This window comes from Papilio machaon, chromosome 9 (assembly GCF_912999745.1).
Source record: "Papilio machaon chromosome 9, ilPapMach1.1, whole genome shotgun sequence".
Classification (NCBI taxonomy): domain Eukaryota; kingdom Metazoa; phylum Arthropoda; class Insecta; order Lepidoptera; family Papilionidae; genus Papilio; species Papilio machaon.
This window is the reverse complement of record NC_059994.1, coordinates 1,835,143-1,852,146: the sequence shown is the minus strand read 5'-3', so window position 1 is coordinate 1,852,146 and position 17,004 is coordinate 1,835,143. Positions and strand designations below refer to the sequence as shown.

The window sequence follows — 17,004 nt, the reverse complement described above, 5'->3', positions numbered from 1 at the left end:
AAACATCTATTAAACTTAAGTCGATGACCAGTTACTAGAGTGTTAGCGTTCAAACTAACGCGCATTTAAAAATAAGTGATTCTGCGCAAAATTGTTTAATCAATAACTAATATAGCAACAGTTACCATTGCATATAAAATCATGGCCGGTAAAGGCAAAGGTAAAAAAAAGGAAAAGAAATCGAAGGAAGAGGGTGGGGAAAAAAAGAAAGGTAAGAAGAGTGGAGGGAGACTGAAGAAAGGAAAGTCTAAAGGGAGATGTAATGTTGACATGCTGACAGACGCCGCAATGGACAACGTGTACTACGCATGTCATAATGTACAGGAACTACTGCAGGCAAGAGGTTTCTTTCCTCCGGACTTCAATAAAAAGAAGAAGAAGGGAAAACGTTAAGCATTCTTTGCTTTATATATAAGAATCAATAAAAACGTGTTTGTGCAAACCAAGGTGTTTTAATTACGTGTTTTGTTTACGGGTGTTTTTTATTTCAATTATTTTTTATAAAAACTGTTGAGACCAATTTTTCCGGCCTTCCAGACTCTAAATAAATAGTCTTCATACAATATATTACCTCTTGGGTGAAAGCTATATTTTAATTTTTCTAATTTTGATTTATCATTGACATTTAATGATGACAACATAATATAAATTATAATATAAATTGTCAGTAGAAAACACTCTTAAATTATGTTACAAATTTGCAATATAAAATGAAATTTTTAGCAAAAAAAAAACTCACAGTTTCCGTAGTTTCTAAAATAAAAATCGCCTAAGAATCGTAATGAAAAGTCACCAATTTTACCAATAATGCAATTACAAATAAATCACGTAATCTTAAAGTTACTTACTCAAAGTTAAAGATAGAAGCTGTGCATTGTAATCTTGTTAAAATCATAATGTTTTCCTGCAAAGTAAGAGTTTGAAGTGCAATGCCAACACCAGCGGTGGGCATAGACCTTGGCACCACCTACTCCTGCGTGGCAGTTTTCCAGCATGGCAAAGTGGAGATTATCACCAATGACCAGGGCAACAGGATCACACCGTCATATGTCGCCTTTACTGATACTGAACGATTAATCGGTGAATCGGCTATTAATCAGGTAATTATTCTTTATTCTTGAAAAGGATTTTGCAAGAATTTAAATTCCTAATGTCATAATTTACAATTTTAGATAGCTATGAATCCGAAAAATACAGTTTTTGATGCAAAACGAATGATTGGAAGAAAATTTAATGATCCAAAGATTCAACAAGACATTAAACATTGGCCATTCGAAGTTATTTCTGATAATGGCAAGCCGGCTATTGTGGTTCAATACAAGAAAGAACGAAAAAAGTTTACACCTGAAGAAATTTCCTCTATGGTTCTAAGCAAAATGAAACAAACAGCTGAGATGTATCTCGGAGGTACTGTGACTGACGCGGTTATAACTGTACCAGCGTATTTTAACGACTCTCAACGCCAAGCAACTAAAGACGCTGGGGCGATTGCCGGGTTAAACGTTCTTAGAATTATCAATGAACCAACAGCAGCCGCTCTCGCTTATGGTTTAGACAAAGATTTAAAAGGAGAGAAGAATGTTCTAATTTTCGACCTCGGAGGTGGCACTTTTGACGTTTCAATACTTCAGATATCAGAAGGATCGTTGTTTGAAGTTAAATCAACCGCAGGTGACACTCACCTTGGTGGCGAGGATTTCGACAGCCGAATGGTAGACCATTTCAGTCAAGAGTTCGAACGAAAATTTAAGAAAAATATTACCAGCAATCCGAAAGCTCTCAGAAGGCTAAGAACTGCGTGCGAAAGAGCTAAACGAACACTTTCTTCTAATACAGAAGCTAGCATAGAAATAGACGCTCTGCATGAAGGGATAGATTTCTATTCCAAGATCACTAGAGCTCGGTTTGAGGAACTGTGTTCGGATTTATTTCGACAAACATTAGTGCCACTTGAGAATGCATTGAAAGATGCTAAGATGAATACAAGAGAAATAGACGACGTAATATTGGTTGGAGGATCTACTAGAGTTCCAAAAATCCAAAGGCTTTTACAGGTAGCAAACAATATTGTCTTTGATATAATTTTAATACAACTAAAGTATTTAACATGTGTGTTCTTTAGGAATTTTTTGGAGGAAAAACCCTCAACCTATCTATTAACCCTGATGAGGCGATTGCTTACGGCGCGGCGGTACAAGCTGCTATTATTTCCGGATCCCAAGAAGTTCGCCTTCAAGATGTGCTCTTAGTTGATGTGGCTCCATTGTCTCTAGGCATTGAAACTGCCGGCGGTGTTATGACAAAGTTAATCGAACGAAACACTAGAATACCTATAGCACAGAATAAAATTTTCACAACTTATTCTGACAATCAGCCGGCTGTTACCATTCAAGTAAAGATTTTTATTATAACTCTGTCAAAATTTGATTGGTTTATAAAAAAGTGTAATATATTTTTGATTGTTTAGATTTACGAAGGAGAAAGAGCACTAACAAGAGACAACAATTTGTTGGGGACATTTAATCTTACTGGCATTCCGCCAGCACCAAGAGGAATACCTCAAATTGAAGTTAGTTATTCATAGTTTAATTCGATGCTCTAACTGCATCGTAACTAGTGATTAAAAATGCTTATACGTATGCATCTTCTTTTGTATTCTAGGTGTCATTTGATATAGACGCAAACGGCATATTAAACGTGACCGCCGAAGACAGAAGCACTGGTCATTCCGAACGTATAACCATATCTAATGACAAGGGTCGTCTGAGTAAGAAGGAAATAGAAAAGATGCTACACGATGCCGAGGTGTACAAGGCTGAAGACGAAGCTGTAAGAAAGACGGTAGAAATGAGGAATCAACTGGAGGGATATATTTTTGGGTGTAAAACGGTATGTTAAACAAAACATTCGCTAAATTAACTGTCTTATCCTATTGACGTATGATTACAAAAGATTCTAAACCAATCTTTGTATCCGATCCTTTTATCATTATGAATAATCTGGTACTTTTGTTCAGCGTATTAGTCGTATAGTCCCTATTATTTTTACTGATATTTCATTAATGGAGAATCACGTCGTTTCGTGGAATATGATCATGACATTATAGACCTTCGATTTCTTAACATCAGCATAAACTACTAAATAAATAACTACATCAACAAATAAAGAATAATAACTGTTTATTGAACAGGCAGCAGAAAATTCAGGCGGGAGACTTACAAACAGTGAACGCACAGCAGTGGTGACAGAATGCAACAACCAATTGCATTGGCTCGAGAGCAATCCAAACGCGCCTATATCACAATTGGAGGAACATTTAAAGGCACTGCAGGCTGTCTGCCAGCCAGCTATGATGAAGTTGCACGGAGCCGGCGCAGGCGCAGGTGGAGGTGTCTCGGGACCCGGGGTAAGGCCGAGCACGCCCGGACGCAGCGGACCCACTATTGAGGAACTTGATTGATGAACTCAACGGCTAAGGAACTACACTAATCTCGATAAAGATACTTGAAAGTTTGCCATTTAATTTTCAATTTTCACTCCATGGTTGGATATAAATATTACACAATTAACTATTTGCAGTTCAATAAAGCTTAACCATATTTTTTTCTTGTATTTCATTGAAGTAACCAAAGGGTAGTTGCGGATTTTTGACAGTCTTTTAGTTTTAGTCATACTAAAGCTAAAACTAAAAGTCCAGGTGAAAGTTATGAAATAAAAATCTTTATCAATATTGAATGTGATTTAATTGTCTAATAACAAAGCAAATCATACTTTACAAAAATATAATAAATCTATAATAATTTTTGGTTCACAGGATTTCCTGTACTTCTACATGGTAACATTGAACAACCCATAATCTTTATATCTAATTCCCAAAAGCTATAATTTATAAATGCACCATTATTCTCCCATACAATTAAACTATTCCAAATCATTAACTAAAGTACAACTAAAGGAAGAATAAACCACACTTTAAAATAAATAAATTGTAAAATTTACAGCACGTCGTAAATACGTATTGAAGTTTCACTATAACGTCGTAAATATCCATTGCCACTTGTTTTATAACATATTTCTAACAATGTGTTCATTCAATTAATTCAACAGTAGAAATCCGCTACATAAATAAAAACAAACCATGTTTGTATTGCAAAATGGTCCTTCGAGCCAGATAGACCCAATATTTTTTAAATTTGTTCTAAATATTTATAATTAGAACTCCCCAAAATACTTTTGGATAGTATCAAGTCCATACAATTAATAACATTGTAGTTAATGCAGCATTTAAAAAAACACATTTCGCGAACACTTATAACGAAAAACCAATTATTAAAATTTCTGTATGTCCACAAGTCAGAGTTTGTTCGGGGTAATCGCCGAAACGACTGGAATGATTTTGACAGGACTTTTACTGGAAGCTAGCTGATATATGCTGTAGTAACTTAGGCTATTTTAATCCCGCGCTAACAAAGTCGTGGGGAACCATTAGTTATATAATAAAGTTACAAATTACAAAAATCCATACATACATTACACGCATGTATCTGGGAAAGGTGACAATGTTATCATTTATGCCTCATAAACTTATTAATCAACCCACACTGTACCAGCGTGGTTGACTATGGTCTAATCACCCCTAACTTAGGGTAGGTTCCGAAACCCTCAGTGGGGACGTATGGTGATGATGAAGATGATGAAACCTATTAATAAATATTATCACTTGTAATTACATCTATCTATACTTTGAATTTAATAATACAAAAACAAAATATATTTATGTTTTGCAAAAAATATAAATAATTGTGTGCTTATCCTTTTGCCATTTTCATTTAAAAATAAGAAACTATTGAAGTGACACTTCTTTATATTAGTTCCTACGAATAAGGGCCAATGTGCAAATTGACAACTTTTCAGGAGGGGCTCTCAAAGTTTCAACCATATAGGAAAATACGCCGCATAGGCCCTTTTACTCCAGCGAAAAATACACATTTATACCTGTAAATGTATATTTATGTTTAGTGCCTGTTGTTAAGTAAACTAAGAGATATCTTTTAACATACAAAAAATAAAAATCATCAATTTATTACTTTGGCCCTTACATAGGATCCATTGATATTATGAGGTTTTAGGAATTTTTTTTATATATAACCTCTCTGTATACAATATATCGTCATCCCTGTAATTATTATTGACAAAACAAAGATAACAATATGTTTAAACTTTCGTGAGACATCATAATTAATTAATTAAGAAACGGTTTAACTCACGTTTGATCGTCCGGTGACGGCACCGACTAGTTTTAGTCGGTGAGTTAAGCGTTTCTTAATTAATTAATAAGAATATGTTTTAAATGGGGATTTTCGTCTCAGAAACCCACCGTAAAAGGTTATAGATTGTCATGTTTGGACGTTCTCAATGTCTAAATTTGTGAAACAACTTATCAAACATGTAGTATAGTTATTGCTCATTTTAAACTTATATTAACTTACAACACTCATTGTGTCTCTTACATACCTATATATACGTTACTAACGTAAATAAAACTGGTCGACAGTTTTAACGAGAAATAACTTATTTCACAGGTATTGAGTGAAAAATTCATAAACTAGATCATCTACATAAACATAATCTGTACAAATAAAGAATAAACTAATTATTTACCCCCAAAAATCATGTGCCATCATGAAAACCCTGTACCTAAATCTAAAACAAAATCACAGGCTTGCGTCCCATTACTACGCGACAGCTCGCTGAACTATTTAAAAAACAATTCAGGTATAGTTCTTTTCAAATATTTTGGCGGCTCAAGGTCACACCCCTCCACTCCCCAACACATTAAATTGTGTTCTGCGCAACAACTCACGCGAAGTTAAAAGCCATCAACATATCTGATAACTACTATGCCCAGAATTTGATTTGGCACGCCAGTAACTAGCGTACTCTAGCGCCCCACGTGCCAACTCTACCGTAGCTACTAGTGATGTAATATTAATATCGATAAAGAGTTAAATAACAAATTCTGAATTTCAATACTAAATTTATAAGAAAATAAAGCATTATATAAAGAACATAAATTAATTGTTAAGCTGTCGCGTCTACAACTTACAAGTGTTAGCACTAGTTTATCTTACATCTATAGAGACCGTAACATTCTCTGTATGAAGGCCGCTTGAATTTGATCCGCTCTAAAATTTAAAACACAACCTTTATTAGAATTATTTATTATAAATGCGAATCTTTAGATGGATGGATGCTTGTTTGAAGACACCTTCACCGGAACGGCTCAACGGATCTTGATGAAATTTGACACAGATATAGAACATAGTTTGGAAGAACACATGGAGGAACAGATGGAGTCGCGGGCGACAGCTAGTACAACATAGATATTAAACATAGTTTAAAATAGTAAGAAACTTTTTTCTTTTGATCGACAGAACTGTAATAATTTCTGTCTTCACAATAACGTGAAGTAACGAAGAAAAGTATCAACAAAGAAGCAAACGGCCACCTGAATTCGCCAAAATAGCGAAGTGACCACAGATTTATTTATTTATTTTTTATTTATTTATTTATTAAATTTTTTTTACAAACATAAGGTTATGCAAATAGGTTGAGCGTTGGAGCCTGTCATAGTATGAACTGTGTGACAAGCACCGGCGCCTTTCCTTTACAATGAACTTGAATTATTGGATTAGTGTTTTGTGCGTAGTGCGGTATGTTACATTTGTGTGTAACGTGTTGTGCGTGTAGAGTGTGTGTGTGTGTGTGTGTGTGTGTGTGTGTGTGGGTGTGTGTGTGTGTGTGTGTGTGTGTGGTGTTATTGTGTGTCGTTGTGAATAATGTTTCGTATGTGTTCTTCTTATTATAATATTTTACTATAAGGCCAAAGTAAATTTTCGGTTTCTTCGTAATTTAGGTTTAGCAAAAACTTCGTAACAGCTCTTTTACACTTCTTAGCTGAACCGCTGACCATATACACCAGAATTTGCGAAAACAGCGAAATAAGTAATAATAAAGCAATGTGACATGTTAATACTAACTTGGTGCTGGTGACGGTGGTCATCAGGTTGATGATGTACCGGGGGCAGACATCCTCGTGCATGACGCGGGCGTGGAACAGCAGGCCCTGACACACGCAGTACAGCAGCTCCACCAGCGGCCACTGCTCGGGGATCATACCCTTCTGGTAACCCCACGAACCTAGGATCTAGTATACAAACACATCTGTATTTATCTCTTAAAAAAAAACATTGACAACATTATCTATACAGTTAACAAAATTGGAGTTGTCTGTATGTGATTTAGAAAAAAAAAAACAAATTTCGTGTACGTAATTTATTTGCTTTATAACGAAAAACCAATTTATAAAAGTTTTGTCTGTCTGTCTGTCTATCCGCATAGTGAGTTAATGTGTGCCCACTTTTTTATTAATGCTGACGAAGTCGCGGGCGATCGCTAGTATTTATTACAAGTATGAAGGCATTGAAGTTTTACGGTAAAATGAACATACCTGTAACGTAGACGTTAAAGGAGCTAGTGAAATTGGCAAGGACGGGGAGGCTCTGAACGCGGCGCCCGCGAGAAAACCCGCGGGTATAGCATATAGCGCGTTATCCTTGCCGTACGCCCGACACAGCAGACAAACAACCAGCTGAAATTATATTATATCTAATATATCAAATTGTTGATGGATCGTGTGATGAAGAAAGGAGTGAATTTATATTTGATGGTTGAAAGAGTTGTATGGATTAGTGCATACTGTGCCAACCATCTTTGAACAAAAAGGCGAGATGATAATTTTACATGACCTAAGTTTAACCCATTCACTGCCAACTCGAGTTCGCAATTCGAATTCACTATTTTTAAAATATGCAAAAACATTCAAGTATTAAATATTCTGATTATAAATGTTTTCGTTTGCATTTTGTTTGTAACATTGCAAACAACTGTCGTAAATGACAATGTCGTTGAATTTCACAATGCGAACACATAATGCTGTAAGAATATTCAACAAAACCAAATGTTCAACCATATTCAACCAAGTTTACACTATTCAACCAAAATTCCCCTATTCAACCAAACTTACCCTATAAATACCGATGTAACCACCAAAGAACAATCCAAGTTTGAGATGTGATAGCCTCAATGACTTCAGCGCTTTCGTCGGCGTCAGGATTCGGGGAATAATTGTACGCAGCATTGTCATTGCGCAACCCACACCGAACAGCTGTATTGTACCCTGGAATATATACATTTATTTAACGTTAGAAAGTAAGACATTTAACACGTCTAGGCCCTTTGTACATAAAACAATATAAAACGTCGAAACTAATATTATATGATTCCGTCGCGAGAATCGGGTTGCGGGCATTGTCTATTCTCTCAGTTTACACAAAGCGACTAAATTTCAACTGTATAGATTTGCTACGCCATCTTGAAAATCGCAGTTACTTTTCTTTCGACGATCTTTACAAACAAGTTGCGGGCAACTGGCTTTAGCGACGACGGATAGAAATTTCAGCAACTAGTATTTGTATTGTATAAACCGCTTAGCGACTGAACTAGCCGGGTTTTGAAGCTGTACGTTACCTTTTGTACGAAGGGCCTTAACCTCACTGCCACCGACTCGCCTAGCGAATTTAATACCAGAAAATTGTATTGACATAAAAATTTTGATGATTTCTTTCTTTCTATTCCTATTAAGTTGTATAAATTTGGAAATATAATTTTAAAAATAAATATTTTGTTTGATCTTAAGAGTGCATCTTTTTTTATTTACATTAGTTTTGTATAATATGGAATCAGTCATTTGAAGCTAGAAAATAGCGACTCAATTGTAAGAAATCTGTAGTTAATTAATTATATAAGGAAATAAAATACGTTATTATTTACTAGGACACATGTATTAAGAATTATGTAGGTCGGATAATCGAATTAAGAAATCTTTTAAAGGTCAAGTTTCCTTGTATACTATGTCCTTAAGCAATTATATGATAATTATTTGAAAACAACATATTATGTTTGCGTACAATAATCGTAGCCGGACAGGTTTAACGCGTCATGACCATGAAAACTGTCACGATTCATTTTTATACGTATATTATTTAACAACGATACAATCACATTTTAATAATTACGCGGTACAATGTTTGAATTTAACCTTTTCTTTATAATGTAGCAAGCAAGCTGATTTCACTGAATAAGTGTAGCGGCCACTGCCCACTGACATCAACAAGTCGATACGCTTTTTTTAATATCATAAGGTGGGAAACGAGCAAACGGTCCCCTGAATACGCCAAAATAGCGAAGCGACCGTTGCCCATAGCCATCCGCAATTGCAGATGCGTTGCCGACCTTTAATCGACAGAGAACGGAACGCATAAGAAGAGGATATATGCTCTTTCTGAGCATTCAACTCCTCCCGTCAAATCCATTTTCTTGATAAGGAAAGGATGGGAAGGGGAACGTGGACTAAAGTTAGGCCTCCGACACGCACACTCATCAAACGAAACTCGGAATTGCTTCCACTTCATGTCTGTCTTCTGTGTGCTGTCTACATGTACAGAGGTGGGGACATGCAGAGAGTATTTTTCCCATTACCTACTTCGTCCCGACCCTCGCCGAGTACAATTCCCCTTCCCATACTATACTTAGGAATGTTATGTTTGGATGTATAGATGTTTGTTAAGAGGTATCTCCAGAACGCCCAGAACTTTCGACATTTCGTCTGGAAGAATACAAAGGCTACTAAGATTTTTTTTTAATTCCGCACGGACAGTCGCAGGCAACAGCTAGTAATATTAAAAACGGAATTGTATATAATGAATAGAATTTAAGGCAAAACAACTATTTATCCTTACGGCAATACTTCAAGGATCGAAGACACTACATAATGTTATATATAATAATAATAAAATCAGAGTATCTGTATGCACATAAAAAAATAACATATTTAGTGCACATAACATTTGCGTTGCAAATAAAGAAAACCCCATTTTTTCTCTGTCTGTCTGCAAGGCCGCTGTTGTTCCGGGTATTCTCCGGAACGGGTGGACTGTTTTAAACGGGACTTTTAAGGGAAGGTAGCTGATTTTTTTTGTGACTGAGTAGTCACTGTTTGTCTTGAGGAGGCATTTACAGTTTCACCAGGCTTGAGGTGGCCGGGCGCAGATGGCGCTTAGCCTAAACCTCGTTTAAGAGTAACTAGGCTCGAGGGCTCCCTCAGGAGCCTCGGCTCGGGCTGTTACTTCGTTATTATTACCAGATTGGCGGTAGCTGAATCACGCGAGAATATTATAAGCTACTTTTAAACTGCGCTGACAAAGTTGCGGGCGAAAGCTAGTTATAGATAAAACACAAACAGACGTAGTGTTTTTACCCCAAGTTGTTTCTAAACTATGTTTACGCAATATGTGAAATCCCTAATAACGTCATATGGAAAATGATTGAAGGATTTTTAAACATACAAAACAATATATCTATACCTACTACCAACGGACATTGTTATTGAAAAAACAAAGACTTCCTTATTCATTTTTTTAACAACTGCCAGGTTTTTTCTTAATTCAATAACAATTTTTTTTCTCGTGGGATTCTGAGACAATAGTCCCCATTTAAAACATATTGTTATCTCTGTTTTTCAAACTTAATGAAAGGACTATCTGATTTTGATCTCAGAAACCTACCGTTAGAGTGGAATATATATATATATATATATATATATAAAAGAAAGTCGTGTTAGTTACACTATTTATAACTCAAGATCGGTCGAACTGAATTAACTGAAAATTGATGAGGAGGTAGCTTAGAACTAGAAGACGGACATAGAATTTTTTTTTATCTTGTGTGCATTTTTTTATTCCGCGCGGACGGAGTCGCGGGTAAAAGCTAGTAAATAATAGAAATGTAAATGTTAACTTACCCTCAAAATATAATTACTACAGTTTCCTTTATGTGGACAGGCAGGACTCCTCCCACTGATACCTTTTATTGGCTCTCCAACTTCCTTAGAAACTCGCGGCGGTGTAAAGAACCTTTAAGTTAAAAAGTAGACTTAAACTGCCTTAATATTTTATTCGGTAATTAAAAAAAATAATCAAAATTATAATTTCTTTACCAAAACAATGGTGTTCGTTTACGGTTCTCTCTATCTTTTCTCATTAAATAGAAGAAGACAGCACTACCCAACATGAAGATGAGCGTTTCTTTACCCGGCGTCCGCCTGAGCCATCCTTTCATTTCTAATGTTCTTACCCAATATTCGAATACCTGTTAAAATATAGATTTAAAGACCTGAATATAACAAATATGAAGTAGGTATCACAAGATATAGTAACTTTATAGTATCCTTTTTTATGGTGGCAAACAAGGTGGCAAACGTGCAAGCGGCCACATGAATTCGCCGAAATGGCGAAGCGACCGCTGCCCAAAGACATTCGCAATTGCAGACGCGTTGCCTACCCTCAATCAAGGAAGAAGGAGACGCACAAATAGAGAATATTTAACCTTCTTATGAATCTCCTCCTCCATTAAATCCATCCACACCCTTCCCATCCTTTACATACCGCCGATATTACTGTGTATACAGTACAGTTGTACAGATTATAAATATACGTGAGTACACAGTACCTATATTTTAAATATACTTTTCCCTTGACCATAACATTGGCCGTCACAAAAAAATACAACACCGGATTAAATTCGTATTCATAAAATAATACATTAAATTTATAATTTATAATGTGCGTATTTTAAATACAATTGTGCACAAAAATAATTATGAAAATAAAAACTGCAACAACACTGTATATCTACCACAACCATACTTAGTAGAATTTCCATTCAACTTATTGAATTTCAATAATCCCCATCTCAGTCAAAGATTATGCCTTCATCTATTCTAATACACTATATTTATATATCTTTAAAATTACCTATTTTTTTCATATCGATATGTAACTGTGGCTCTGAACCGAATGCTATGCATGCCAAATTATTACATATCAATTCTATGTTTGGGATTATGTAAATTTGAAAATTGAACAACTTTATTAAGTTGTATACAAAACAGAAGAATGTACGTTGTGACGTCAGATCTGGCCAAACCGAATGGTCTTTGCCCAATCGATCCGCCAATGCAAAGCAGCATAAGTTGACAAAACTCACAGACCCGAGTCAAAATTGACAATCTATGACTAGTTTCTTTCCTTGTCTAAAGGTTACTGACCTTTACTTACTAGAGTAACATTAGGTAGAGAGTAAGTTGACAAAAACAATTTCTCACCAAGTTGACAAATAGATTGACGACCATAACTCTTCTGTAGGGTGGCTCGAAGTAGACTGCAAGGCCGCTCACGGTGCAAGGCAGTAAGACTGTCGTGTAGTAGTTAAAGCGGCTGAAGAATAACGCCCTAAACACACAAAGAACTATATTAACTAGCTGTCGCACGCAAATCTGTCCGCGCGGAATTAAAAAAAAAACTTTATAAGTGTTCTTCCAGACTATGTTCTATATCTGTGTTAAATTTCACCAAGATCCGTTTAGCCGTTACGGAGATACCTTCAAACAAACATCCATCCATCCATCTAAGCTTTCCTATTTACAATATTAGTAGCAATTAAGATATTTATCACTAGACATAATGGTTGCCGTAGTCGAACTTATACCGAACAGCTTAATAATAATCCAGTAATCCTAATTACAAAATAATTGTGAAATTATAAGACATCAGAATGTGTCTTATAAAAACCATTTACCAATATCATTAGCTAATTACATTCATTTAAATCTGCAACACGTGTCTGAAAAAGCATTAATCATCATGTGTCAATTGTTAAATAATAGATTTTGTTCTACAACCTCGTTGGCCTCTTGGGGGCATTGTCTTGTCTTAACTAAATATTTCTATTTAAATTATCCTCAGTCAGATTGTTATTTCAACAATGGATTTTGTATTTTAGTAATACTCTTGCAACATCAATTGTTTTACTCAACCAAGAAACATAATTAAACATTTAAAAGAAGTTTGATTTGCAGATAAACTTATACAGAACAAGTTGTTGTTCTTCTCGTTTTGAGATATTTCTTTTTCTTTCTTATGCCTTACTTTGTAACGAGTTAGATTTTCTCATTTGACCAATTGGCCTACCAACTAATCGGCCGAATGGGTTTTTTTTATATATAGATTCCATTGGCTCATCGGGAAAAAATTTGCACTGTGTCGATTGAATGGTAGACCAATCGGCATAATAGAAAAACCCGACGACTTTATTTCTTTGTTAGCCAAGTAATTCACAACTTTTTAAAGAAATAAGATGTACATTATAACATTAGCAAGATCTTAAATAAATTGTAACAAAAGAGAAGATATTCAACTTACCTAAATATGCAATTCAATGTGACAAAAGAACTTCCCACTGTCAACCCGAATATGCCAGATTTTAAGTACAATTTGAATTGCTCGATCATTTCTTCCTTGCCCAATTTTTTGCCCTTCATTAATATCTGAATCTGTGAACAAATTTTTAAATCTAATTACACAAAGAAGAAGTGCTATAGCTATAATATCTACTGGTTAGACAAAACTTAACAGAATAATAAAAAAATCATAAATATATAATAATATAAGGCGGCAATTGAGAATTAGTTTTTAACTTTTATGACATAGTTATTTGTAAACTTTTAAGCTTTATGTTGCAAAAATATTCTTCCATTAAAAAATCCGAGGTCAGTATTTTTTTACATGCATTATTCCAAAATTTGGTAATATACAGTATATAGAATAAAATGTTAGTTTTTATATGCAATTTCTCGCTCATAGAGGTTTCTCTCTAAATCAGGTTCAACTGTATGTGCAAATTATAATTCTTACTGTAACAGATTTCTGTTCAACGTTCTATCATATATAAAAATCAAATTTAATGCTTGTATTTTTTTTATATCATAAGGTGGCAAACGAGCAAACGGCCACCTGGATTCGCAGGAATAGCTAGGCGACCGTTGCCCATAGACATCCGCAAATGCAGATGCGATGCCTACCTTTAATCAACGGAGAAGGGGACGCACAGAAAGAGGATATTTCTCCTTCCTATGCGTCCCCTCTTCCGCCAAATACACTTCCCCTTCCCATACTTTCCTAATAACAATAGGGTGAGAAGGGAAAGAGGACTAAAATTAGACCTCCGGTACCACACTCATCAGACGAACCGCGGAATTGCTTCCACTTCACGCCTGTCTTCTGTGTGGTCGTGGTATTGCACCGGTCGACCTGGCCAATTCGTGCACCCAACAAATATTGTTGTTGCGGGATCAGCGGGGTCAACAAAAATCGGGTGTTTCCCAAAAACACACTTTTGCACAATGAGAAACACTCCAAAAATCATTTTAATATCAATTATAAAATGAATGTTAGTGGTTTTATTGGTCAAGGGTAAAGGATAATCCTGCTCCTTATCAATTATAAAGAATTATTGCATTATACACTATATTATAAGATAACATTTCAACCAAAATGATAAATTAATCTCTATTGATAAAATCAAAATATTTTATACAGTAAATAAAAATATAAATAACAAAAAATAAAATATAAAGGACACACTTAAAATACTATTATAGTTCCAATTTTTTATTTATTTATCATTACTTTAAAATAATTTTAAATTACTTTAGTTTGTAGGAATATTTAATTACATATTCTGCTATCCTTTCTTATAATTATTGAGCATGAATATATGAACATATAAAGTAACATATGGACCTGACTTTATTTTTTTAATTTTATAAATCATCTATTAATTACCCAGCATTTGATATGGCTTATCAGGAATAAACATACCTTTCTGTCTGACATGATTAAGCAAATACTGGCTTTATTAGTATGCTTTATTATTTTTAAATATTATACAGGTAAATAATGATTCTTAACTTACAAGGTACACCATGGCGTAGAACTTATAACTTCCTTTAATGCAACTGAGAAGCATAGTTGCTGTAGCATCTTTACATGTAGAAGTCCAAGGGTGAATTAGAGTATTGCATGGGGCATGGCTGCATGCCTTCTCAAACCAGAACTTACTTGCTTCAACCATTTTTAATGTGTTTAACGTTTCTAGTCTAAGTATCGCACGTAAAGAATATAATATAAAGTTAATTAAAGTTGAAAGATATTTAAAATTACACAAACGTAATTAAATTCAATGTGATTTACTAAATAAACAATTAACATAAGCGTACATCGCTCCACTAGCTGTTTATGAACACTTCCATTACTTTAATATCATCGCCTTTTATATTTAGTATTGCCTACTCAATTATTAATTAAAACACTGGATTTTTAACAAAATCTAAATTAAATCGCAAACAGTACCAGTTGGTAAGACGTCACATACAAAACTGTCAAATGTCAGTGTCAAGTAAGTCAAGCAACTACAAAAAAGCAGCTACATTATTACAGATACATTTATTTTCTGCCAGTATCTTCTATATTTTAGTTTTACTCACATATATTTACTTTTCATGTATGTAACAGATATTGAAAATATAAATAAAGCATATTTTTAATAACATATACTAATTTCTGTAAATAACGTAAATAAATTTGACTGCTCCGTGTAATTTACAAGCAAGTCGTGATTAATGATCACGATTTATGACAAGAATTATAAGCGATCGTTAAAGCAAGTTTCTACTGTTGAAACACCTGTACCAATTTACGTATTGTAACCCCTCTTTCAAATAAAAAGAGACAGAGATTACACTATGGTTTTCACTTTTTTCAGCAATGGTTAACGATTTTTGATTTACAATAACATCTGCAACAAAGCAGTCGTTTTCTACTACGAATAACAAATAATGGGAAAGCAAACAACAAAATATCAAACAATTCACGAAAAATGTGAAATTAAGTAGAATAAGGTGTAAGGTTAAACAAAACTCTATCTTTCAATGTTACTAAACAGCAACACTAGTTATAGTTTTTTTTTCTATGTATATTTATTATTTACTTACGATGCTAATTATATGTAACGGTGTCCAAAATAAAAGCGATCCCCTCAAGCACAATTTTACCATTGTATAAAATGCTTTTATACAGCTATCCGTATAAGGATGGAGGAGACTAGCACATGTTATTTCACCAATGCTCGAATTTTTCACCATAAGCTTACTAACTTCAACCATTTTCCTATTTCTTTAATTTTTATGCAAAAAATATTCTGAGAAAATAACCTAATCAGCGACTTTTAAAAGCAAATACCAAGAATGCTCTGAATAGGGTTTTTAACTTATTCAATTTATGAACTAAGTTCATGAGTTCGTGAAGGAAATCGTTTTAACATAAATTTGAATTCAATACACACTCGTAGTTCAATTTCAGCAATGAGTACTAATAAAATAAATTGAATTATGACAACATTTTTGACCTTTAATCATGTTTAAATGTAGTTAGAGCATTATTATTTAATTCCGTTGCAATGAAATGTCCAAAATTATTTTAAATGCTTCAATTATTTTGCATAGCATTAGTTTAATAGGTTTTGCATTGTATTAAGAGTATATTGTTTTTATTTCTAAGTTTCTTTTTATAGCGAAACCAAGAAGATAAGACCGAAGATTAAAAACAAAAATTTTTATATTTCGGTTTCGATGAAACTTCTTATGGTGTTATGTATTTGTATATTATTCAAAACTGAAAGAGGGTAAGCGATGATCTGGTATTCAGTTTTAGACAGAATGATTTTTTGCCTGATGAGGTACGAACGTAGGATTATCTGACTGTCTGTGAGGTACCGGTTAATGATTAAGTAGACACAATAAAGAGAGGAATCGCGCAACTCTGTTAATTCGGCTGTTAGAAAATTTGGAATTCGACACAACGTCGAAATTAGAAATCTCAACTTAAGCCTTCCTATATCTATGATTCCTTAAGCCGGTTGCACTGTGCGCCTGTGACCGAACCTTTAAAACTATAGGTTCGGATTTGCCAGTCACATCTGAACGTCGTC

The 17,004-nt window shown here is 34.4% G+C and overlaps 3 protein-coding genes across 4 annotated transcripts; 2 read left to right on the top strand and 1 right to left on the bottom strand.

Annotated features, from left to right (window-relative positions):
- The first annotated feature begins 132 nt into the window (after positions 1 to 132).
- Positions 133 to 393, top strand: LOC106712863. Its single transcript, XM_014505520.2, has one exon. The coding sequence runs from the start codon at positions 142 to 144 to the stop codon at positions 391 to 393; it is 252 nt and encodes an 83-aa protein (XP_014361006.1). The 5' UTR covers positions 133 to 141.
- Positions 394 to 759: 366 nt separating this feature from the next.
- LOC106712862 (heat shock protein 68) lies at positions 760 to 3,480 on the top strand. Its single transcript, XM_014505519.2, has 6 exons — positions 760 to 1,100; positions 1,173 to 2,054; positions 2,123 to 2,392; positions 2,468 to 2,569; positions 2,662 to 2,889; positions 3,191 to 3,480. The coding sequence occupies exons 1-6, from the start codon at positions 930 to 932 to the stop codon at positions 3,458 to 3,460; spliced, it is 1,923 nt and encodes a 640-aa protein (XP_014361005.2). The 5' UTR covers positions 760 to 929; the 3' UTR covers positions 3,461 to 3,480.
- A 1,878-nt stretch (positions 3,481 to 5,358) lies between these two features.
- On the bottom strand, positions 5,359 to 16,217 carry LOC106712846 (transmembrane protein 135). 2 transcript variants are annotated; one of them, XM_045679380.1, is made up of 9 exons: positions 16,010 to 16,217; positions 13,380 to 13,510; positions 12,284 to 12,410; positions 11,117 to 11,268; positions 10,922 to 11,033; positions 8,087 to 8,239; positions 7,511 to 7,651; positions 7,041 to 7,207; positions 5,359 to 6,185 (listed from the first exon to the last, which is right to left on the bottom strand). In XM_045679380.1, the coding sequence occupies exons 1-9, from the start codon at positions 16,178 to 16,180 to the stop codon at positions 6,134 to 6,136; spliced, it is 1,206 nt and encodes a 401-aa protein (XP_045535336.1). In that variant the 5' UTR covers positions 16,181 to 16,217; the 3' UTR covers positions 5,359 to 6,133. The 2 variants fall into 2 exon arrangements, with proteins under 2 accessions (XP_045535336.1, XP_045535337.1); XM_045679381.1 differs by lacking the exon at positions 16,010 to 16,217 and adding an exon at positions 14,932 to 15,335.
- Positions 16,218 to 17,004: the final 787 nt, after the last annotated feature.